Consider the following 25,235-nt stretch of genomic DNA (forward strand, 5'->3'; position numbering starts at 1 on the left):
CTTACTTAAATCTTAAACCAGTATACTCTTTATATATTATATATTATATTAGGTTTACCTAAAATCATAATAAATTTAATGATCTTAAAATAAATATATTGTATATAAATAATTAATATATTTTTTAATTTTATGACTCTTATTTTATTAATAGATGAAATATCAAATATTTTAAAATTTTAATTATTGAAAGATTTTAAATAAACTACTTATTATTTTTAACCAATGATTATGTTTTATTTTTATATAATAAATATTTAAAAATAGGACTATTTAGTATTTCCTAATTATATTATATCTTATTTTCATTTTTTTATAAGGACCCTAACTTTGTATTTTCTATGTGTTTTCTGTAGAGATCATCAAATCAAATCTATCAAGATGCTACGTGAGAAAGGAAATGAGAACTTACCTAGTGAGGACATTGGATGACATTTTGGTACTCTGGTCGACGGTAACAAACATATTATTATGTGTAAGTTGTATGGGAAGATACTTAAATGAGACATTACACGCTTGAAACAACACTTGACACATAAAAAAAGGTCAAGTGGCTGCATGCTCAAATGTAACCACACAATTAAGAGAACAAATGATGAAACGTCTACTACAATATGCTGAGAAGAAAAGAGATAAACCAAAAAGGCAAAAGAAGCGGAACACCAAGCTTGGAATAAGAATATAAAATGACTCAAAGGATTGACTTAGGGCTGCCGGCTTTCTTCCTTGAGAGCTTGTCAATTTGAGGAGATTATGAGGAATTGAGCGATGAAGAAGATTTGAAAGAAGAAAGAATGAGATTTGCTCGACAAGAAAGTATATGGTCACAACAACAATGGGAAGAGAGACAGAGATTTTGGGCAAGAACAACTGGAGGGGGTAATATTTATTAAGAGGGAGGTGGCTTTGGTAGTGGTGGTGCAAGTGGGTTTTAGTAGAGCTCGATCTTATAGTGTTCAAAAAGCTGGAGGTAGTGGATGACAATGGATCAATCCCAATGCCCTTGAAGCTAGACTAAGGGCAATGGGTCCTATTTTAAAAAGAAGCAAGAGTGCAAAACAGCCAAAAATAAACACTAAGGTATTGAAAGGTTTAAGAAGTAAATTAGGAAAAACAATTGGAAAGTTCCTAATTTATAATCGGATTCCAGTAAATTTAGCTGACTCTCCATTTATGTAGCTTATGCTTGATGTCGTTGCAGAGGTTGTGTTAGCTTTGGTGCATTCCCAAGAGGGGGGGTGAATTGGAATTTAAAACTTTTTCTCCTAGGTTAAACTAGTTTAACAACAGTACATTCACAACCTAGGTCTATCTACCCAAATGCGCAAGTATGTATAATATGCGGAATTTAAATTATGCGCATCTTTCACACAATAACATACATGTGCGGTAAATATAAAGTGCGTAAATATAAACAGACACGCGATATGTTATCGGGGTTCGGCCAATTGTGCCTACGTCCCCGCCTCTAGCTCGCAAGCCCGAGGATTCCACTAATGCTCACTTAACGGGTGGAGCGGCATCGATTACAACCATGTCAATTACCACAGGGTTGACCTCAACCTTAACCAGGTCAATTAAGGGGTTGACTTCAACCAACACGCCTTAACAGTATGGCGCACCTAGCTTTCCTAACCGGGTCTAAGCCAGTCCGGGACTATTTCAAAGGGCTAGTCTCCCTCTTCAGGCCCGTGCCTGGAAATACAGCAGTATGTTCACAATAAGACCAGTACAGTGATTATGCTTCTCAAGTAAAGCAGATATGTACCCAATATGCACAGTATACTCAATCAATCACACATTAACTATGTAGGAAATGTAAGCTCAATGATGTGTATTTTTGTGCAAGCTACACTCAATAAGATATGATCGCTAATATGCTCAAGAGTGTTCACAACAAGCAGTATCTTGGAATCAAAACTATTTCAATAGCACATCAATATTCCAAGGATATGAATATGATAATCAAACTAGTTAATGAAGATTTTCCTCAATGAAATAAGCACAATACTAGTTTGAAAATGTTTTGCTTGTTTGAAAAATATTTGCACAACAAAAATCCAAGCTATTGGAAACTTGCAATAATAATGCAAATATCCTAAGCTCACTTAGTTTATCTCAGCACAAGATTTATAATATCAAAATATGTGGGATAAACTCAAGCTAAAACTCCCCAAGAAAAGTATAACAAACAATCAATCAAATGAGAGTTTCTAGCAAAGTGTAGCAATCTCAAGTACTCTAAATATGCTCTCACAAACTCAGAATATATCAATGAAGTGAAGATTTGAGAGTATTTGAACAATAAGAGTGTTTTTCAAAGAGAGGAATTTTGGCTAATGATTTTTGGCCAATCTCTTCCTAATCCTCACAAATGAACCTATATTTATAGGCTAGGGTAAAATTATAACCGTTGGGGACCTATTGGGTATTATTAAATTTTTTAAAAAAGTTTAGCAAAAGTTAACCCTTTTTATTTAATTATAATCCCGGTAAAATTTAATTTAACCCGAGAAGTTCGGGTGCTCGGTCTAAGGTTCGGGTGCCCGAATAGACTCAGTTAAAAAAGCGTTTTAAACACTTCGGTCGCCCGGATAGAAGTTCGGCAGCCCGAATCAAAGTCAGTAGCCAAGCTATGTAACTTCGGGTGCCCGGTCAAATATTCGGTAGCCCGAATCCATGTGTTCGGTTGCCGGGGTCCCTTTTGAACTAAAACGGTCGGTCGCCCGAGTTGGTGAACTGTCCTTTTCAAGGCGTTCGGGCGCTTGAGGAAGATAACCACATTAAAAGTTCGGTTGCCCGAGAGCCCTGGTCAACTGTTGACTCGACCATATTTCGGGCGCTCGAGGAGTTCTGTACTCCAAGGGTTCGGTTACCCGAGCTCCCTCAAGTTGCTTAGAAATATACAATTTAAGCATAGATTTAACACTCATATATATTATATGATATGTGTGTGAGTGTTGGGACCTATAATTATACTAGGGTCTTTATCGAGGCCGTTTTGAGATAGTCCCAAATATCCGGCGTCGGTCGATTGAAGGGTGCCCTAAAGTCATTAGGTCCCTATGGTCATTTTGAGCTTACAAGAACCTACATGCATGACATGTAGAGATTATTACAGACTGTATTCCTAGTTACTATTATAAACCCATATTACAATCATTGATTTGACAATACAAATTAAAGTCTCCAAGGTCTTCATTTCTTTTCAGGTTACCGCATGCCATTATGAGAACCTGCATACAAACTTGGCAACCATTAAATACCTGAGTATTTGTCATTATCAAAACTGGGTGTGACCCATGGGGTCAACAGGTTGGAAATAGGGTGAAGGGTCCATGACCCTATGAGGTGTTTGAAATTTATTTGGTGCAAGAGCATTAGTAAATGAAAGATTGTATATCTTCTTTTACTGGCATTTGGAAGGAGAGAGATGTAACCATTGTGTGATGGTTGGTCAAGACCAACTAGAAAACACATAATAAATTTTTTAGTTTAGTGCAATAGAGACATCGTGTTTCATAAGTCAGTTGATGCCTCTGATGCGCTGAGTCGAACAATTGAATATTATTTCAGGTAATTTGCAAATTTTGATTGTAAATGCAAATAATATTATGGACTTGCATATTTTTAATTAAGTAGTAGTAATTATTAAGTCTATAATTTCATTTCAGATTAATGGACGAGATGGTTGAAGAAATTGGAGAGGAGAATGTTGTCTAAGTAGTGGCTGATAACGAAGCTGCAATGAAGGCATGAGGGAAATTATTAATGCAGAAGAAGCTTAATCTCTACTAGACAACATGTGCAGCTTATTACATAGGGCTTATTCTTGAAGATATTGGTAAGAAAAGTAATGTGAAGAAGGTCTTGGAAGATGCATGAACAATAACCTATTTATTTACAACCGCACAGGGACAACGAATTTCATGAAGAAATTCACAATTAATAGAGAGTTGCTTCGCTCTGCCATCACTTGATTTGCCACCAAATTAATTGCCATGGAGACTACTGTTAGGCATAAACAAGCATTGATGAAAATGTTCACATCTGATGCTTGGAAAAACTCACGGTTTGGGACGGAAAAATCAGGCCCAGCATATGATGCGAAGAAAATTATCTTAGGGAAAGAGTTTTGGCAAAAGGCCTCCAATATAATTAAAGTACAGGAACCCTTAGTGAAAGTTCTAAAATTGGTTGATGGTGATGAAAAACCAACCATGGGTTTCATATATAAGGCAATTGATAGGGCAAAGTTGGCCATTTAGAAAGATTGCCGGTTCTACAAAGACTATTGGAAAATTATTGACAATTGGTGGAGTTTTCAATTGCACCAAGATTTGTACACTATTGATAAGTGTAAATAAAATACTATTTCTTATTATTTCAATTTTTAAATTATGCATTGTTGCAACACTATTATTGATTAATATGTTTGTAAATTTAATTTAGAATATTTTTTTGAACCCCCAATTTCTTTATGGTGCCCCGCCTTCACTGAAGTTGCTAGAGAAGTCATGGATGGGGTTTAAAAAGTGATAACCAAGTTGGTACTTGATATAGATACTCAAATTCGGGCTATTAATCAAATTAGTATTGGTTCTGTTGAACAATGAAATATTTTAGTACTCTATAATACTTTCTAGAATATATATTAATATATCTAATTAATTAATTATATTTTACAATCATCCTTTTTTAGTTGTTGCTATATCGAGATAGGCAGGAGACATTTGGAACTCCATTGCTTAAAGGGTAGTGAAACAAACAAATCTTGGTAAATATTGCTAAATAATGGATGAATTGATCTATTTTGTCATTTTTATGTTCAAATTTGATTTTGAAAAATATGCTATGTTGACATAAAGCTCTCTTCAATTATTCATGTCGCCGAATGATGTATTCAGTATGGCCTGAGCTCCAAAGAATAGCAATCATAGATCTTAGCCAGACTACATCAACTTCAAGCTGTGAGTGTAATTGGAGTACCTTTAGCCTCATCTATACGAAAGCAAGAAATAGACTAAAGTACATAAGACTAAAAATACTTGTTTTTGTGCAGTACAACATGAGGTTAAAATTAAGACATACAATGAGAGGATGCAAGCAAGAAATTGGAGATAGTTTCAACCCTATCAATTTGGACGATATTGTTGAAGAAGATGATCCTTGGAGTCCATGGTTAGAGAAGAGAGAGGCACCATTACTCGACAGTTAGTACAACTTAAATTGGTTAGATGAAGAGGTTGGTGGTACTACAAAAGGAGGTGATCAACCACCAATAAACGTGCATGATTCAAATTCAAGTCCTGAACGTACACAAAGTGACGACAATCTTGGTTTGAGCTCACCAAGTGATGATGATGGTGGTAGTGGTGCCGGGGCTGGGGCTGGGGCTGGGGGTGATGGTGGTGGTGGTGGTGGTGTAAAATATGATTATGGGTATGATATAGGGACATCATTTGTAGGGGATACATATCGTCCTAGTTCTCATGGACTACATGATATACCCAAAAATTATGACTTGGGTATTCCTCTATAGTACCAATCTTCACAACCCAGGAGGAGGAGTGCTACTCTCGGTGGCCCTAGTGGGAGTCATGGTGCACAAACTAGAAGAAGTCACCGAGACCGAGATCGTGATTCTACTGAAGATTCATAGTGTGGTTCGTAGTTTTAGAGACCTTGGGTTAGATGATTCATCATCACAATCATATGGATCTCGTGATAGCAGTTACCATCTAGCATATCCACCACCTCAACGCTATGATCCATATTATGTTAATCATCCTTATCCTACTGGGTCAGGGTCTAGTGAGTCTTCTTCTACACGGTACCCATAGCAAGCCTTAACCCCAACTTATGCATATTATTAAGGATATGGTCAAGGAGGAGATTATGCACATCCTATATTAGCTAGATTTTCACCACCAGTAGATTTTCAAGAGCAACAACGAAATAACATGAACATGGGTCTTTTCAGCTATGTATTTCCACAAGGGTGGGGAGTTAATTCCCAATCCCAATCTCAAAAGAGGGATGTCGATTATAAAGACCCTCTACGTCATTCTTTTTGGTGGTGACATGCGTTATGTTGTAAATTTGTAATATTGTATTCATGCATTCAACTATTGATACCAATCATTTTTCAAATTCATGTATGTGTATATTGAGTATTGACTCATTTTTAGTAATTTTATGTCTCTAATTAATTGATTTTTCATTTTAATTACATTCATACATTTTTTTACTCATTAAAGTAGTGCAAATTATAAAAAAAAAAAAAAATATGACTTTTTTTTTTTTTTTGTAAAGAGCGCACAAAAATTAATATAAAAGTCATATTGTCTGTTAAAAAACATTTGCAGGTTGAATAAAAGCTGTCAAAATTCATTAAAAATCATGTATTAATGGATTTCATGCTTATTTTTCAATTTTGGCATGGTTGTGCATGCGTAAAAAAAAAAAATTCATGATAGTTACGCCCACTTCTTGCTATGTAACACTCACGTCTCCCGCGATACCCGCGACCATTTTGCGACGTTACCCGCGACCGCGATTTAAAACCATGCTAGTGACTAAGCTAATTGGTCTAAAGTTTTTGACTTTAATTGCACAATCCTTTTTAGGCACTAGGGTAATAGGAGTATAATTTATGCTCCTTCCTACTACCCCATTACACAAAAATTCACAAAAAACTTTTAGGAGGTCACCTTCAATATATCCAAAAACAATCCTAAAAGAATGCCATAGTAAACCATCCGGCCTGGGGGCCTTCTCTCCCTCTATCTATTTCGAAGACTGGAATTTTAATCCCTTCTTCCTCAAGTGTCTCTCCATCCTAGTTGCTTTCTTAGTGGGTCTAGGGCGCCAGTCCAGCCTTTTGACCATTGCTCTCCCCTTATTTTTTCCTCTGAAAAGAGATTCCCATAGAAATCTGTAATCGGCCCCGCAATACGATCCGAATTCCTAATATCTCTCCTTTATCATTCTCAAGATCTTTAATAAAACTCTTTTTTCTCCTGGCATTAGCCATCCTACGAAGAATCTAGAATTACAATCCCTGCTCCTGACCCAATTCATCCTAGATTTTTGTCTCCAGCTCATCTCCTCCCTTAAACAATCTGCTCAAACTCCTCGGACAACTGGATACGTCTTCTAGCGATGTCCTAAAAAAGGAGGCCCTCCTTAGTCTATCAATTGTCCCCAATTCCTTGAGAATATATATATATATATATATATATATATATATATTTGTTTCTAGACCTAACTTTACTGAAGGTCTCAAGAATCCAAAATTTCAATTTCTCTTTCAAATACTTCAAACTCCAAAAAGCAAAAACCTTCCCTTCCTAATCAAACTCCAAAAATCTGTATGAGTAAGCCACATGTTTTCAATTTGAAATGGAGTTGGGTCCCATTTAAGAGGATTAGATTCAAGAATCAAGGGGCAAATTGGGCAATGGTTAGAAACAACTCTAGGGAGTACTTCTTGAGTAAAAGTAGGAAAAGCATCTTCTCAATCAATAGTAAATAGGAACCTATCAATCCTAGTAGCTACAGATCTAGAATCATCAACGAGCCAAGTAGAATGAGCATTTGAAAGAGCAATATCCCTCAAGTCACATCTCTAATAAATATATCAAAGCCCCTCATGCTTGAAGTAATTCTGTAGCCTTCTAATTTTTCATTTGCAAATCTAATGACATTAAAATCGTCACCCAATCCCAGCTAGGGGAACAAGATGCCATGAACCGCAGCTAACTCATCCCAAAAGATACGTCTCAGACAAGGATCATTGGGACCATAAATCGACATAAACCACCACTGTCCCTTTTTATGACTTTCACTTGAACAGACAGAAACAGAACCAGTAGAACATCCAATTTGCTAGCAAATCTGGTGTCCCAAATAATAAATACTAAGGATCATTGGGACCATAAATTGACATGAACCACCACTGTGCCTTATGTATGACTTTTAGGTGAACAGACAGAAACAGAACCAATGAGACCATCCAATTTGCTGGCAAATCTGGTGTCCCAAATAATAACTATGCCCCCCGAGGAACAAGTAGACGTGCTAACCAGACCCAGTTTTTAAATTTAGAATCACAGATGCTCCTAACAAGAAAACCATCCACCATCTCCAATTTAGATTCTTGGATCATAACAATGTCAGGGACAGCCTTGACTATAATATCTTTTACATCACAACGTTTATCAAGATAGCCCAAACCTCTAATAATCTTGCTCGGAATCTTCATTCTACCAACTTGATGCCCCTAACCCTCTTTCCCTCCCCCCTCCCCACCCCAGTTCTCCAAGAGGCTAATTTTTTGCAATTCTTTTTCCACTCTTTTTCCTTTTTCTCCTTTCATAGGTTCTAGGGGACAGCCATTTTGACAACCTGGCCTAAGGGTCAACTATGGAGCATGCCAATTTATCTAAAAGGTCATGTGGGTTGTGGCTATTCCTTTCACCTCCAAGTGGGTCAAGGATTAAAGTCCCCCCCTTACAGAATCTAAAACTCTTTGGCAAGAGAGATAATTTGTTTCAGTTAGATCAACCTCAGGCATTGGTTTGCCAGAATTAAATGACTCATTTTGAACAACAGAAATTACATACCCAGAATTAAGATTGTGAGGAGAAGAACAGATTGGAGATTCCACCAAGAGATTATCAGTGAACAAAGCTTTCCCATCAAAAATATTTTTTGAACCTATGGAAAAACTTGAAAGAAATTTACCAGATTGATCAGAGTAAGACGACTTGATAAGAGTCCTTACCTCCTTTGAGACCTCTTGTGTTGAGTTAGCAGTTCGACACTTTGTCAAGTGGTTCTTTGAATTTTCAGCATCCTCTGAATTAAACCATATCTTTCAGCTGAGACAAAGGAAACCCCACATCCTCATATTCCCAAATCTGTTCCAGTAACAGATTATTGTCGTCTCGATACCAGTTTTCCACTTCGTTATCCCAGTCAGATGTATGATCCATTTGTTGGTTATCTGACATCACCCCCTGGCTGCTTCCTTGCTTATAAGAATCTGTATTTTCCATGCCCAAATCCTTGCCTGAGATCTTGCTGGTTATTAGTTCAGTTTCTGCAATATTTTCTGCACATCCATCCTTGTATAGTATTCACATGTCTATTTCTCTGAGAATTCTGCTGTGCCCCAAATATGCTCACAGCTGATCTGATTAGGCGACTGATTAGGTGGTTGAAGAGTGATGCCTTTTCCTGACATCGCCTTCTGCGGTAGCAAGACCTGTGGATCTTATATAATTGGTGAAAGGTGATTGCTCTCGAAATCCCTTTTCCTCCCTGTTCATTCCTTCTGTTATTGCTCTCGAAATCCCTTTTTTGTCTGCATTTAGGCCCACATCATAAGAAAAAGCCCCTTCAGGGCCTGGGTTTTTAATGATGGTGGGCTTGTCCTTTTCTACCCAAGCTAGACTGGGCCATTTACCCCTTCTTAGGCCTAATGGATAGACTGGTTTCAAACATTGACCCCATAGTCCATACTGTGTAGTGTAAAAATAATTCTCTATATTAATGGTTTTCAGCCCATTATAAAGAGATTAAAATTTAAAATTTGAACCAGGTTTAGGTCTGAATAATGTCTGAGAATCACTATTCACTCCCTTCCAGATTTATTCCTTCCGTTTCTGGCAACTTGCCTAGTTGAGTTCTTTGGCTAGTTTCACTGGAGTATCCCAGCTCCGGCCACCAGAACCTCCACACTTTACCATCTCTGCAATGCTGCACTCACTTGTGAACCCATTAAACTCAAGATTTCCGCCCTCGTTATTCAGTGTCTTGATCCACAGTTTTGTAAGAGAGGCCTTGATTCTGCTGTGGCAGTTTATCTATTTTAATAATCAATTCTCCTTCTACAGCAAAAATCGGGGGAGAAGCAGAGGGTTAGGTCAAAAGGAGGATGACTCATCCTTCGACTTGGAAGATGATTTGAGCAGCATGTGGGAATCTGAGAAGGAATCACTGGTGGACCAGTTGAGAGCTTAGAAGAGGGTTTTGATGCAGCTTTTGAGGGGGATTCTAAGTGCAATTCTCGTGAAGAATACACAACAGCTGGAGAGTGTGTCTTCACTCAAACTCTGAAATTGCACAAGGAGGTAAAGATTTCTTTAATCGCTGTTTTGATAAGAGGAAAGCCTTAATTGGTGAGTGGTCTCTGCCTTTTGATCCTGAGCATAATTCCATCGTGTTAGACAACTTTGCTGTACCTCCTTCTGTTGGTAAGAAAGTTAATTCTTTAAAGGCAGATTATCAATGGAGGATCCAAGCTCCTCTAAATCTAGTAAAGGTGTGCTTCCCTTTCCTGTTCAGTCTTTACCTTCTTTTGATACTTATACCAAAGGGAGGAGTCTTTTAGGAGGGATGACTTGGGGTTTAGCTTTTGTGTGTGGGGGAGGGGAGGGGAGGGGAGGGGTGGGGGTGAGAGAAACTATAAAAAGACTGCAAAAACTCCTTGATGACTTGTGTTTGAGATAAGTAGACCCTGTAGATAATGAATTGAGGTTGGGTTTAATCCTTGAAATTATGAGAGGAGGAAGAAGAAAGTGCAGAAAGAGTTAGAAAACCTAGCTTCGTCTATTAATTATGGGGGGTTGGGAAGGGTGGTAAGCATGTTAAACTATGAGTAATATTAGTTGGAATGTGAGAGGTTTAGGGTGTATTAGGAAGAGGAGTTTGATCAATGAAATTTTGAATCGGCATTCCCTCAATATTGTTCTAATTCAAGAAACTAATTTAGAGGTGTTAGATGCCCCTGGGGGAGGGGGTTGTTAGGAGTATTTGGGGCGGTTGCTGTAGGGATCGAGTCTTTTTACCCTTTCGAGGTGCTTCAGGGGGAATTCTTGTTATGTAGGACACTTGTTCTATTTCCAGAGTGGTTAGTTTGGTGGGGGTTTTTTCCCCTCTCTATTTTAGTTGATGTGAAAGGGAGGGGTCAATTGGGGGTTTCGTCTATGTATGGTTTCTCTGGATCAACCCTTAGGAGTTCTTTTAAATATATGAGCTTTAGTATGTTCTTGTCTTTTGTTCTTGTAGGTGGACCATGGGTGGTGATTTTAGTTTGGTGTTGTTTTTGGGGGAGAAAAAAAAGAAGGGGGGGGGGGGGAAGTAGATTAATAGCTTGCTTGACTTGCTTATTAGGGAGTGTGGATTGCGAGATCTCCCTTTGGGAAATACATTTAATAGCTAGTAGGCTTGATAGGTTCTTGTTTTGTGGTGATTGGGAGAATGAATTTCCTAATCTCTCCCAAATAGTTCTCCCAAGCCCTACTTCTGATTATTTTCCTATCATGTTGAAATCAAGTAAGGTTTCTTAGGGTCCTACTCCCGTTAGGTTTGAAAATATATGGTTGGGTCATGCGACTTTTAAGTCGTCGGTGAGGAGATCTTGGGGAGAGGACATGGTAGGGGTTGGGAAGGGTTTAGATTTATGAGGAAACTGGAGTGTCTAAAGGAGACTTTGAGAGTTTGGAATAGTTAGGTGTTTGGTGATGTTAGAATTAGAAAATCAACATTCTAGGCGAATTGGATTAGAGGATGGTAACTTTTGAGAAAGTGATGAGAGGTGAAAAGGGTTTCTTTGGTGATTTTTAAGGAAATGAAGACTTGGAGGCACTAAGTGTAAATGGGTCATAGATGGTGATTGTAATTCTAATTTCTTTCATAGGTTAAGCTAGCAGGAAAATGAGAAAAATTATACTAGGGAGTTGGATGTTGGAGGAGGAAGGATTTTTATTGACCCTAATTGGATTGCCTCTGAAATCACTAATTTCTATTCTAATATGTATTTTGAGGAGGTTGTTTGTAGATTGATGGTTGAGGGTTAGAGTGGAATTCCATTTCTAGAGATTAGATGACTTGGTTGGAGAGACATTTTGATGAGGAGGAAGTGAGGGGTGTTGTCTTTGGAATGGAGAGAGATAAGGCACTAGGACTGGATGGATTTAATATGGCTTCTTTCAAGATTATTGGGATGTGGTTGAGGGAGATGTGACTAATGTCTTTATTGAATTTTACATCTATTGCTTTGGTGCCTTAGGAATGTAGATCTATTAAGATAGAGGACTTTAGACTTATAAATGTAGCTTCTAGTGTGTACAAGATAATTACTAAAGTATTAGCTAATAGGCTGAGTGCGGTGCTTGATACGACCATTTCTTTAGTGCTCAAGGTGTGCTCGTGGGGAGTAGGCAAATAGTAGATGCTATTTTGGTGGCTAATGAGGTGGTTGAGGATATTCGTTGGAGAAAGAAGAGGCATTTCATTTTTCAAATTGGATTTTGAGAAAGCATATGATAGACTTGGTTGGTGCTTCTTGGATAAAATCTTTATGAGAAAGGGTTTTTAGTGGGAGATGGCATTCGTGGATGAGGGGTTGTATGTCCAATGTTTGTTTCTTGGTAATAGTGAATCTTGAACCTTAGTCTTGGTTTAGTGCCTTGAAGGGTATTAGATAAGGTGACCTACTGTCCCCCTTTTTTTTTTTTTTAGTAGTTGATGTTTTTAGTAGGATGGTGGATAGGGGGCTGGTTAGAGGGTTAGCAGTGGGGAGGGAGGGAATGGCGGTCTCTCACCTTAAGTTTGCGGATGACACCATTTTCTTTTGATGATCTTAGCCCTTCTTTCAGGAGTATTTTAGGTATTCTCCATGTTTTTGAGTGGATGTTTCAGCTTAAGATTAATTTGGGGAAGAGTGGCCTAGCAGCTATTAATGTGTCTGATGAGGGTAAGGGATCTTGTATTCATTTCTGGAAAGCCACTTGGTTGGGGAATGTTGTTTTATCCACTTTTTTTCCTCGTCTCTTCCGTTTGAGCTTAGGGCATAATACCATTATTTCATTCTTAGGATTTTCATTTTAGGAGACCTTTGAATGATAGAGAGTTGGTTGATCTGTCTTTGTTCATTTTATTGAATAATTGTCATCTTTCTTTAGGTAGAGATGTTTGTTCTTGGTCCTTGGACCATTCAAGGATTCATTCTTGTAAATAATTTTTTGAGTTCTTGACCCATTCTAATTCCTTTTCCTCTTTACTCTATTATTTGGAAGGCTAAAGTACCCCCAGAAAAATCAAGATTTATAGTGGTCAGTTCCAGCGTGGAAAAACTCCAAATTGACTGCCCTAAGGACTTCAAATCCCCAAATTTCACAGTGGGTTTTGCTGACCTAAAGGAAGCACACCAATATTTGGTGTTGCTGTCACTCATGTGAAAGGTTATGTCATGCTGATGTTGGGATAAATGGTATGTGAACAGCAGCTATGAACAATAGCAGTTTACTGTAACTATTTACAGTAGTGCTGAAGCATAATTATGAACAGTGCGCGCACCCAAAAAAAAAAAAAAATCATGATTGAAGCTTGCCAGGTAGGCATGAGAGAGTGGATTAGTGTAGGCTGCCTCTCATTCTTTTGTTAATAAAAGGACCTGTGGGCATAAATACCCTTGTGGTGTCACTTTTATCTACTCGTCAACAGTTTGTATGTATTTATCATTTTCACCTACATTGTCATCTGAAGTTGTTTATGAATTTTTGCTGGGTTTACATCATCTTATTATGGCTGCTTGATTTTTTTTTCTTTCAATATTACCTTATTCCTTTTTCCCTTTTAAGTAATATGGTTTTTGATTCATAGGATGATGTTGATGAAGTGACTTGGCAGACATACAAAGGACAGCTCACAGAGAAGCAGGGAAAAACCCGTGATAAAGTCATAAAAAGATATGAGAAGGCAAGCGGGTTTTCTTTCTTGGGACATATTTTATAAAAAAAATATTTAATACTCACATGCAAGCATATATAAAACAGGTGTATGTGTATAAATAAAATTTAATACAGCGTGCGTGCACATATATACATATATACACTTGTGTGTTATGTGCTTATGCACGCACGCACACACACATGTATGTGTGTGACTGTTTATATATGCCGAGGCATGTATTTTTGTGTGTGTGTGTGGGCATGTGTGTTTTGTTGTTGCACTTTATTGCCATTCACATTATCCTCTCAAAGTTTCACTTTTTGCCTCTGTTTATTTTTTTTCGTGTGTTACTTTTTCAGTTTTTTGTCTTAGGACTATTGGACTATTTGTATTTAGTATTTGTTCTATATCTCTCCTTTGGCCTGCTTTGCATTTTTTCCCAAAATATGAAGTACCAAATTTTAAACAGAAGGCTATATGGCTATATAGTTTGACAAGTAAATTTAGTTAACATGGGGAGAAAGTTGTTCTCAAAGATAAATCAGAATTTTGAATAAGATTTCAATCTTTTAATATATTTTTGGCTGTGATGTGAACTTGTACTGAATACATATTTGTGTTTGTTGAATTTTAGTAGTTGAACTGAAATTGGCAGCATAGTAGTCAAAGGTACACACCTAGGCATGTGATGCACTGACGATGAGGCTTGCGCCTCACAAGGGTTGGGGCGAGGCGACCTTTAAGAGGAACAGTGAGGTGCGCCTCTCACATGTTCACAGTATACTTATCATTTTTTTTTTCCCCTTCTCTTTTAATCTCAGCCATATGTTTTTTTTTTCCCCATTATTTTTTCTGTTTTATGGAATTTCTGCCACTTTTTCCTGACATATATGCTCAGCTGCTCTTAGGGTTCTTTCTTCTGTTCTTCTTCTTCTGGCCTGCTGTGCTGCTCTCAGTCAAAGCTGCAAACCCCCCATTTTAAGGTTTTTTTTTTTCTCTTTTTTTTTTTGTTTTTTTTGTTTTGTTTTTTTTTTTTTTGGAATTTCTGTTCCTTTTCCTGAATTTCTGCTCTGCTGCTCCTTAGTCATGTTCTTCTTCGTCTTCGTCTTTGTCTTCTTCTTTACTGCTCTGCTGCTCTATGCCATCTCGTTGATTTTCATTTTTCATTTTTCCTTTTTTATTTTGTGGTTTATTTGAAAAATGAGCTTTAAAAAAAAAAAAAAAAATCCTGGAAGCATTTTTTTATTTTTCACAGCATTTCTGCTTCTGTGATCTGGAGTTTTTGGCATCTCGATTAGAGCTGCACTGCTGCTGCTTTTGATGTTTCTTTTTATTTCCCTGCTGCTTATTTCTGTTTCTATTTTGTGGAACTTATGGCATGAACATTGCATACTATTGAAAATTTGTATTCTAGTATTCCTTTTATGTATTGGTATTGAGTGTTTTGATATTTTATAATTCAGGTATTGGTACTAATGTGTTTAGAGTCAAGAATCCATTATGTAGGTATTTACAGAAATAAAAATGTGCACCTTAACTCTGTGAGGTGCACACCTTTGCTTTACGCTGCATGCTCAGGGTCTAAATACCCTTTGCGCGTCAATGTGCCTTGCGCCGTTGACTACCATGATTGGCAGAGTGGTTGTAAGTTTTTCTGGAATGTGGTTGGAATGGAATTTGGGCTCTAGTTTAAGTTAGTCTGTTAAATTGTTCAATAAAATGTTCTTGATTACAATGGACTGGTAAGGCAATGGCACTAACTGTGTAAAAAGCAAGTATAAGGTTTACTAATGATTGTATAATTGACCTACTATTTACAAGGCAATCCATAGATGAACATTTTTGCCAACACATGCATGAGAATCAATTTTATCCTGACCTGTTTTTTTTTTATAAGTAAAGGACACATTATTAAGAAAGCTTTCTATCAAAAAAATTTTTTTTTTCTTGAAAAGGCATCATGGGGGATGCCAGCCCATGGTACAGCAAGTCAAGCACCCTGAAGGATGTCACACAAGTTAAAGATTACATCATAGTCATTAACAACAGTCCCCCCATGCCAGCTATTGACTGCAGTAAACCAGTGCTCTTTGCAGATATGGATTGCTGAGATTGAATTTTTACACAAGGCTTTCCCATCCTTTCTTTTTCCAAGGCCTCTAAATGTGTTTAAGAGCAAAAAGCCTTCAAAGTAGAGGGACAAATGCAGTCTTCACCACATATGCCAAATAATTTATTCTAGACAACCCAAGTAAAGGGGCAATATGAGGAAACAAGTGTGAGCAAGTCTTCCCGCTTTTCAAACAAATGACAACATCCGGTGATAGGGCCTTATTAGGCCTTCTCTTCTGAAGCACATCATTAGCATTTATTTTATCAAGTACCGCAGTCCAAATAAAAGCCTTAATTTTTGAGGGAGCTTTAGCATTCCAGATCAAAGAGTACAAACCATAAGTATTCACATTAGGAAGCAAATCAAATAAGAGAAAAAAGATTTGCTAGAGAAATCACCAGTAGGATCTGAACTCCAAACTCTATTTGCAACATGATATCAAAGCATTAAACTTCTCTAAGCCTGAGTAATGTTAGTTGCAGCCACTTCATTCCTCTCCTTTGCTAACTCTTAAAATCTAGATCTCTTTTCTGCTTTGTGAGTCGTTTAGGGCTTTGAATCCTTCTCTTCTAAGGTATGATAAAATCTTTTGGGTGTTCGGTGGCTCATTATAGTTTGCTGATGTGAAGACAGCCACGCTGTTTCTTGTATTGACAACTGTTGCTGTTCTGATGCTTCCTCTTATTACTTGTTGAGGGATGATATTGTTATGATGTTGTCAATGTGGGATTTCCAGGTCATGTGCTCCTGGCTGCTGCTAGGTTGTTTCTTGGGTGTCTGCACTGCTGTTTAAGTTCCTGCAGTTCTTAATTGTTGTTATGGTCTCCTCTTTTTGTGTTGTCAAAGCCAACTTTGGCAGGATTAGAGAGAGTATTGATGCCTATGACCCTCCTAGGATACTGTAACTTCAGTTCTGTGGTTGCAGCTAGCTCTCGAAGTTCTGGACCTTTGGAGTTCTGGAGTGCTGTTTTGTGGTGGTGTGTGCTGCTCATTTTTTGCATTGCTGCTGTGTTGTTCATTCCTGGTACTGACGTGTTCTGACTGTAATGTACCGGGGGTAGTTCTAATGGCATCTACTGAAAAAGCTTCTGCTGATGCTATTAACGTGCAAATCACAATCATCAAACTTTGGGTGGGAGAGTTTTTATCAGAGATGATGGTGTGTGTTATCTTTGAAAGCTTTCTATCATTCACGATGCACCTATCAGATTCTTTTCTTTTTCCCTGTAGGGGGGTTCTCGTTCTTGGAATGTCCACTTTTTAAGGAATCTGAATGAGAGGTTGGCAGGTTGACTGTCTTGCTTAGTGTTCTTGTTCATTTTGTCTTCTTCAATAGGGGTAGTTTGGGAGGCTGATTCTTCAGGTCTCTTTTCCTCTAAATATTTTTATCCTTCACCTCTTGAAAACTCCTTCCCCCAATCATTTTCCTTGGAGACACATCATTTGGGCGCAAAAGTTCTTAAGATTTGGACTTTCATTTGGATTGTGATTTTGTGACTCTCAATAGGAATAATATGCATGCAAGTTAGAAGACCCCACAAGGCTCTTAGTCCTGATATCTGCATGATGTGCCTATAAGTCCAATGAAATGAAAGAACACATTTTACCTCATGATCAGGTTGCAAACCATCTATCGGGTGCTTTTTTTCTTGTTTTGATGAAGCTTGGGTGGGGCTTTTTGTTTTGGGGGAATTCTTGCTAGTGAGATATCAGGGTTTTTGTAGAAAGAGGAAAGCATTATGGATTTGGTGTAGTATTGCTATTTTGTGGGCCCTATAGATTGAGAGGAATATGAGAATCTTTAAGGAGACAAGGATCAGATAACCTCTCCTTGTTCTTAATGGGGTAGAGCAGTGTTTTGGGCTTCTTTTTCTGCCTGTTTGTTTGTTTGTTTTTTTTTTTTCTGTTTTGTTGGGGGATGTAGCTGTGCCACCTTCAAAGGGATTGGAGAGCAGCTTTATTGTAATTTTATTGTATTTTTCCTTTCACTATTTGGAGGACATCTTGTTCTCTTTCTCATTATACTCTTATTTGTTTTCTTCTATTTTTTTTCTTATCCCCAAAAAAAAAAAAAAAATTGTTGGATATTCCATCTCTTTGTTGTGGTCTATATAACAATAGAAAAGGTAAGCCAAAGAATCTGCTGCATTCTCCTCCATCTCTAGACTCCAAGGATTATGAGGATTGGATGGAAGAGAATGACATTGTTTGTGTGATTGTGGAATAGCATGGAGCGAAAAATTGATGCAAACGTGATGCTTCATGGAACAACCAAAGCTGATCTGTGTTGAACCTTCTCATATGATAAAAATCAAACTCGTGTTTTTAACATGTATGAGAAGTTTTCCAAATTTAACAAAGAATGTAGGTTCATGAGTGAGTATTGCAAAAGTCTCGAAGGTACTTGGGAGGAACTCAATATATACCAGCTAGTTAGTTTTAGCGTTGAGATGATTAAGAGGCAAAGATCAGTGAGGTCGCTCTCTCTCTCTCTCCCACGCCACGAATGAAACTTCTCCGAGGACCATTAAGCTCCATTAATTAAAATCTAGAGTCAAGTATCTCCGATGAACTCCACCGCTAAAGTCCATTGCCAGTTTCCATTGCGAACTCCATAAAAGCACAAAGGCTTACCATGTCATCCCTATTTTTGTGCCTAAAATACTCTGAACCTTTTCACATTAAACCCAAAATCTTACCTTGAAACCCATTAAAAATTATACTATGAACCTCAAATCATGAAGATACTCAACCTCTCAACCCATTTGGCCCATTTGACTTTATAACAATCTGGACAATGTTGAGTTGCAAAATCAATTGATACATAAAAGAATGATTGCAGCTAAACTGGAAGAGGCTAATCGAAGTTTCCTAGCTCAGCAAGCTAAATGTCATTATCTGAAGAATAGTGATAAAAGTACCAAGTTTTTTCATTCCCTTATGAAAAGACACACAGCCAGAAATCATATTACTTCCATAATTAAAGGAAATGGGGAAAACACCAGTCACACAGCAGGTGACGGGAATTTTTGAACTTTTACAAACATTTGCTTGGTGCTGATGTGGAGTGTAAGCCTATTGACCCTCAGGTAATTGGAAGGGGTCAACTCTGAGTGAGGACCAAGCTAGAATGATGATGGAGGCAGTGTCTGAGAATGAAATCAAAGATGCTTTGTTTAGTACTGGGGAGGACAGATCTCCTGGTCCGGATGTTTATACATCTGGGTTCTTTAAAGGGGCATGAGATGTGATAGGGAAGGAGTTTACTCTTGCAATCAAAGAATTCTTTGTTCATGGCAAGCTCCTTAAACATATCAACAGAACAGCTATTTGCTTAATTCCTAAGTCCCAGCATGCCAATTTAGTTCAGGATTACAGGCTCATTTCATGTTGCAATGTTATATATAAGGTAATAGCAAAAATCCTGGCTAATAGGTTTAAGCCATACCTGGAGCTGTTGGTTAATGAAGCACAATCTGCCTTCATTAGTCAGAGTTATATGATTGAAAACATCTCCTTGGTGCAGAAATTGGTAAGGAAGTATGCCAGAAAGAGGATCTCTCCCAGGTGCATGATTAAAATTGATTTGAAGAAGGCTTATGACTCAGTGTCATGGAACTCCTGAGAAGTATGCTGGAACACCTGAGTTTTCCAAAGACAATGGTGGGATGGGTAATGCAATGTGTTGGTACTACCTCATACTCCTTGTCTTTAAATGGAGGACTATATGGTTTTTTTAGGGAAAGAAGGGACTTAGACAGGGTGACCCCCTGTCACCCATTTTGTTTGTGATTTGCATGGAGTATTTGTCTAGACTGCTGAAATCGCTGGAAAACTCCTCAACCTTTAGATTCCATCCTAAATGTGCTGAACTTTAGATCTCCCATTTAGCTTTTGAAGATGATCTAATCCTGTTTGCTAGGGGAGATGTGGGGTCTGTTAAGAAGATTATGGAGTGTCTGGATAGCTTCTCTGAATGCTCTGGGCTGAATGCTAGTGTGTTGGAGTCTAACCTATTCTGTGCTGGTGTGAAAGACAGGGATTTAGAGCAGATTGTGAGTCTTACAGGCTTTACTCGTGGGGAATTTCCTTTTAGATACTTAGGAATCCCCTTGACTTCTACAAGGTTGAACTCAATGCACTTTTCTCCTTTGCTGTCTAAGATTGGAAACCAGATTAGATCCTGGCCAGGTCATTCTTTGTCATATGCTGGAAAACTGAACTCTTGAACTCTCTGGTGCAGGGAGTGGAATGTTTTTGGCTATCAATTTTTCCCATTCCCAAGGCGGTGTTGAATCAAGTTGCTAAGGTTTGTAGAGCTTTCTTGTGGGGTGGAGGGAAAAGGCCCCTTGTAGGTTGGAAGGAGGTTTGTTTGCCAAAGAAGGAGGGTGGTTTGGGGGTTATGGACCTCAAAAGCTGGAATACTGCCCTCCTCACCAGAACCTTTGTGGAATTTGCAGGAAGAAAAGGATTCCCTATGGTCTAAGTGGGTGAATCATGTCTACTAGAGGGGTGGGAATTTTTGGGAGGTTGCTGCTAAGCATGAGGACTCCCCATTACTTAAGAAACTGATTGACATCAAAGAACTGTTGGTCCAACTGGGGGATTGCAGCAAGGCAGGTGCTCTATTAAAACATTGGACAGTAAATGGTAAATTCCAATGCTCGGAGGCTTATAATTTCTGGAGAGTGAAGGGCTGGAATGCTCCATGGCAGAAGATTATTTGGAAGAATGCCAGTGACCCGAAACACTCTTTTATTCTCTGGTTGGCTGCAAGGGGAAGCTCTTGACATGTGATAAAATCAGTGAATTGGGGATTGATAATAAATTTGGGTTGTGTGGTATTGAAGAGGAATCGAATGATCATCTATTTTTTAAATGCAGAATCTCTTCTGTTGTTTGGAACAAATTGAAAAGCTGGCTGGGTCTGAGTAGAGCTTTGTCCACCATCAAAGCTAGCCTAAGTGGCTCCTGAAGGAATGTAAAGGCTTGGGGATTCAAGCAGTGGTCCAAAAAGCTTGTCTTGCAATCACAGTATATTAATTATGGCATTTTAGAAACAAAAGGAAATTTGAAGGAGTTATCACCTATCCGGATGCCATCATAAAAGTGATTCAGATGCATACTTTTAGAGTGATGTATGATAAATTTCCTTCTTTATGCAATTGAGTTGTAGTGATATTGGTGCTTGCACCCCTGGGTATGCCCAAGATCTGATGTATTGTTGAGTAGTACTTATGTGATGTTTATTGAGTAGTTGTGAATGCTCATGGGCATATGCCCTGGCCTGAGGAACTTGTAGGAAGAGTAGATAGAATCAAGTACTCCTTTCTCCTTGGTATGCCTAGTGTAGATGTACATATTCATTTTGACCATTATAATTATAATTTTCAGATAAAAAAAAAAAAAAAACCCTATAACCTGCTCGAGGATCATTCTTTGAACCGGTTCACCCTTAAACCCAAAATCATAACCTAAATTCTACTTAGACCTGGAGAGATAATGTAACTACACGGAGGATTTACACATGAAATTGCTTGCTAACAAACAACATAGATTTTTGTGCTTGAAAAGAAACCTAGAAAAGGGTCGGGTTCAATCATTATGAGAATTGTGGAGAAGATCTCGAGTCTCAAGGAAGAGTGACAACAGATGATCTGGATTGGTGATGCGGAGATAGTGGGTTGGGCAACGTATAAAGGGTTGAAGCTTGGGATGGAACCAAAATATGTAAGCCTTTCTTTCATTGGCCATATTTTGATGTGCTTCAAGCTCCTCAAATGAAAGGATCCATGCTTGTGGAGCTAGGATCCATAATCACTATGACTAGGGAACCAAAAAGAAAAGGTTCTTGATGCTTGGAGATTTGAAATGAGAGGGGATTGTTAACTGTTTATTGGAAGCACTTTTGCAATATGATTTTTGAGCCTCATAGGGCTAATCACCATAAGCCTATGTTAAATGGGCCTCAAGTTAAACACTTCTTAAAGATGCACAAATGGGCTACTAGATTTACAAAACTTGATGGGTAAAAGTATGTACAGGTTGTTGAACCAAAAGGGGAAAAAACCAGTTTGGGTAGCCCATCTTGGCCTAATGGGGTTAGGATTGTCCTTAGCTAGGTTTTATAAGATCATCCTTGGCTCTACTTTACCCTTTTCTATTGTTCCTAAAACATTAAGTATGGTGACTCTTAGAATGCCACTTTAAAAGCTTTAGCTCCTAGGTTGTGGGCCAACAATGTATATTAGACCTTGACACGCCCCCATGCATGTGCAATCTGATTGCACATGAGAGATAAACAAACAATATACAATACCCATTATGAGGACTAAGATAATTCTTATTAAACAAACTATAAATGGGAGCAATGAGGCTAGAACCTAGGGCCTCCTACAACTTGGCTCTGATACCATATTAGAATACCACTTTACCTAAAAGTTTAAGTTGTTAGGCTGTGGGCTAATTATGTATATTAGGCCTTAACAACAATGAACCGCAAGAGGCATCTTTAGCAGCAAATCTAAGACTTAATGTAATGGTCTTGGTCCAACTGTAGTGAGGTATTGTTTGCTTTGGTCCATTGGTCTTATGGTTTTGTCGTATAAAAGGCACCTCACATAATTGGATCTTGGATCATCCTTTTAAGACCAAGATCTCTCTACTACATGTCCAATGTGGCATTGCGATAGAAAACTCACTATATATTGTAAACATGTTTCATCCTATGTGCCTCCCTTTCTAAACACGTGTTGCCTACATTGATGTGATATTGAATTGCATTGCTTTACGGTTTACCACTTGGCTCTTGTTTGCTTTCATGTTTGCTTACTGATTCCATTTTATTTGCATTGGATGGCTACGGATTTGTTCTTGTCGTGAAACCGCCATATATATTTGGTTGACTAGTGTGCTGTAACTATTATCGCACGACATTCACAAGGTATGAAGTATTTAGTCATGAGAGGTGGTATTAGAGTCAACTTGGGGTATTATGATGTGGGTGGATCCTACACTAAAGTGTAGTTCCACACTAGGGTTATGGGCCACTCTAATGAGTGCATTAGAAATTGGATGGAAGATCTTGTCATGATCCCACATTGGACGTGTACTAGGGAGATCTTGGACTTATAAGTTTCGGTTCCAACAATGTGAGTTGCCTTTTATAGGACAAAACCGTGATGCCAATTGCTAGGTCAAAGTTGACAATTCGTCACCAAAGTTTATGCTTATGGAGAGACCAAAAAATGAATATGGACTCCTATTCTTAACGAATGAACTAAATAGAGGATTACTGATATAGCACAAACTTTAAGCATGGATTCGGAGGATGCCGTAAGACTTAGAGAGGTGTCAATCATCATGAAAACGACAAATGATATTGTGAATGTTGTGATATCCCAGCCCGAGAATTGAGACCTTTAGAAGGTGGTTGATTTTGGAGGAGGATCCTTATGAAGTTGGATGATATGTATGAGGAGGAGAGTAATTTTTTGCTACAAGAGATTTGTGAGCATGAGGACTACTATCCTTCCAAGAATCCTTTGGAGGGGTAGGTTGATTCAAATATTTCCTTGAACAAGGAAAATATTTACTTGATTATGGAGATGGGAGTCTCAAGCAAGAAGCAATGCACTAAGGGATAGAGACTCCTTATGTTTCTTCCATATCTGAGCATTGATGGGGTTATTTTATGGATGTTGAGCTAGAGGTGTCCTTGACTAGAGAAAATTTAGTACTTGTTTGAACGTTGAAGGTTGTTGTCTCCCCTTGAAACTAAGCTAGATGAGGAGACTATGGATCCCTGATAAGTCTTTATGCCACAATGAGGGAACTTATAGGGGAGTGACTTTGTGTTGGTTGAGGGGCCAGTGAAAAGGGACTATAGAGACCTAAATGAGCTGTTACATGATATGGGGTTAAAGCTAGTGAATCTTGTAGGCGTTTAGGTCAAGTTGGGGTTGAGTCCAAAAACTTATGAGAGGGAAAAAAAGAGGGTGGAAAAATAATTAAAAAATATGGTTTCTTGCGTTAATTATGGGGGAAGGAAGGGGATGGGGAATGGGGGTAAGCGTGTTAGATTATGAAGATTATTAATTGGAATGTTAGGAGGTTAGGGGATGATAGGAAAAGATGTTTGATTAGGGAGGTTTTGCTTAGGAACTCTCTAAATAGTTTAATGCAGTAGACCAAGCTGTTGTTAGAGGGGTTTGGGATGGACAGAGTAAAGATTGGGCTTTTGTACCTTCTCGAGGTGCAGCGGGAGGTATTCTAGTGTTATGTGATACTAGGTTTATACTAGAGTCAATAGTTTAATGGGTTTTTTCTCCTTTGGTCCTTGTCAAAATTAGAAATAGGGGTCAATGGTGGATTTCTTCTTTTTGGGATGAGATTTATTTTGTTTCTGGGTTTTGTTCACCGAGGTGGATTATGGGTGGGGATTTTAATGTAGCCAGGTTCCCTCGAGGAAAGAAGGGGGGGTGGGGGGTGGTAGGGTTAATGCATCTATGCAGAAGTTTTATTTGACTATTAGGAAGTGTGGGTTGAGGGATCTTCCTTTGGGTAATGCCAAATTTACGTGGTTAGTGGGTGGGGCTAAGGAGGTGGCTAGTAGAATTGATAGGTTCTTGTTTTCCAATGAATGGGAGGAGGAGTTCCCTAATCTTTCTCAAGTTGTAATAGCTAGATCCACATCTGATCATTTTCTTGTACTATTGGAATCTTGGTAAGTTCTTTTGGGGCCGCACCCATTTAGGTTCAAGAACATGTGGTTAAACCATGGCTCTTTTCAATCCTTGGATAGGAATTCGTGGAGTGAGGATGTGGAAAGGGGTTGGGAGGGGTTTAGATTTATGAAGAAGTTGAGGAGGTTGAAATATGAGCTGAAAGTATGGAATAGGAAGGTTTTCGGAGATTTAAGGTTAAAAAGTCAACCATTATAGGAGATTTGGAAGAATTAGACATAAAAGAAGTAGTGACTCTTTTGAGGGATGAAGAGGCTCAAAGGATTTCTTTGAAAAATGAATTGGAAGAGCTGATTTTTAAGGTAATGAGAAGTTGGAGGTAAAAGATGAAATTTAAGTGGGTTAGAGATGGAGATTTTAATTCTAAATTTTTTTTAATAGGATGGCTAATGGAAAAGAGAAAGAATTTGATTAGGGAGATGGAGGTGGAAAAAGAGAGGGGGGGGGGGGGGGAGGGGGTTTATTTTTACAGACTAATTGCTTCGAAGATCACAAATTTCTTTTATAATTAGTATTCTGAGGAGGATGAGAATAGACTGATGGTGGAAGGATTAGTGTCGAACCTTTTCTTGATGATAAAATAGCCTAGTTAGAGAGTCCTTTTGAGGAAGAGGAAGTTAAAGCCACAAATTTTG

The 25,235-nt window shown here is 38.2% G+C and overlaps 1 protein-coding gene across 1 annotated transcript in view; it reads left to right on the top strand.

Annotated features, from left to right (window-relative positions):
- LOC131167209 (uncharacterized) overlaps positions 1 to 25,235 on the top strand; it is a 104,736-nt gene that overhangs the window by 55,404 nt on the left and 24,097 nt on the right. The window contains exon 7 of the mRNA XM_058125966.1: positions 13,675 to 13,770. Coding sequence (XP_057981949.1) covers positions 13,675 to 13,770 — 96 coding nt within the window. The remainder of the gene's footprint in view (positions 1 to 13,674; positions 13,771 to 25,235) is intronic.

The sequence above is a fragment of the Malania oleifera genome, chromosome 1 (genome assembly GCF_029873635.1).
Source record: "Malania oleifera isolate guangnan ecotype guangnan chromosome 1, ASM2987363v1, whole genome shotgun sequence".
NCBI lineage: Eukaryota > Viridiplantae > Streptophyta > Magnoliopsida > Santalales > Ximeniaceae > Malania > Malania oleifera.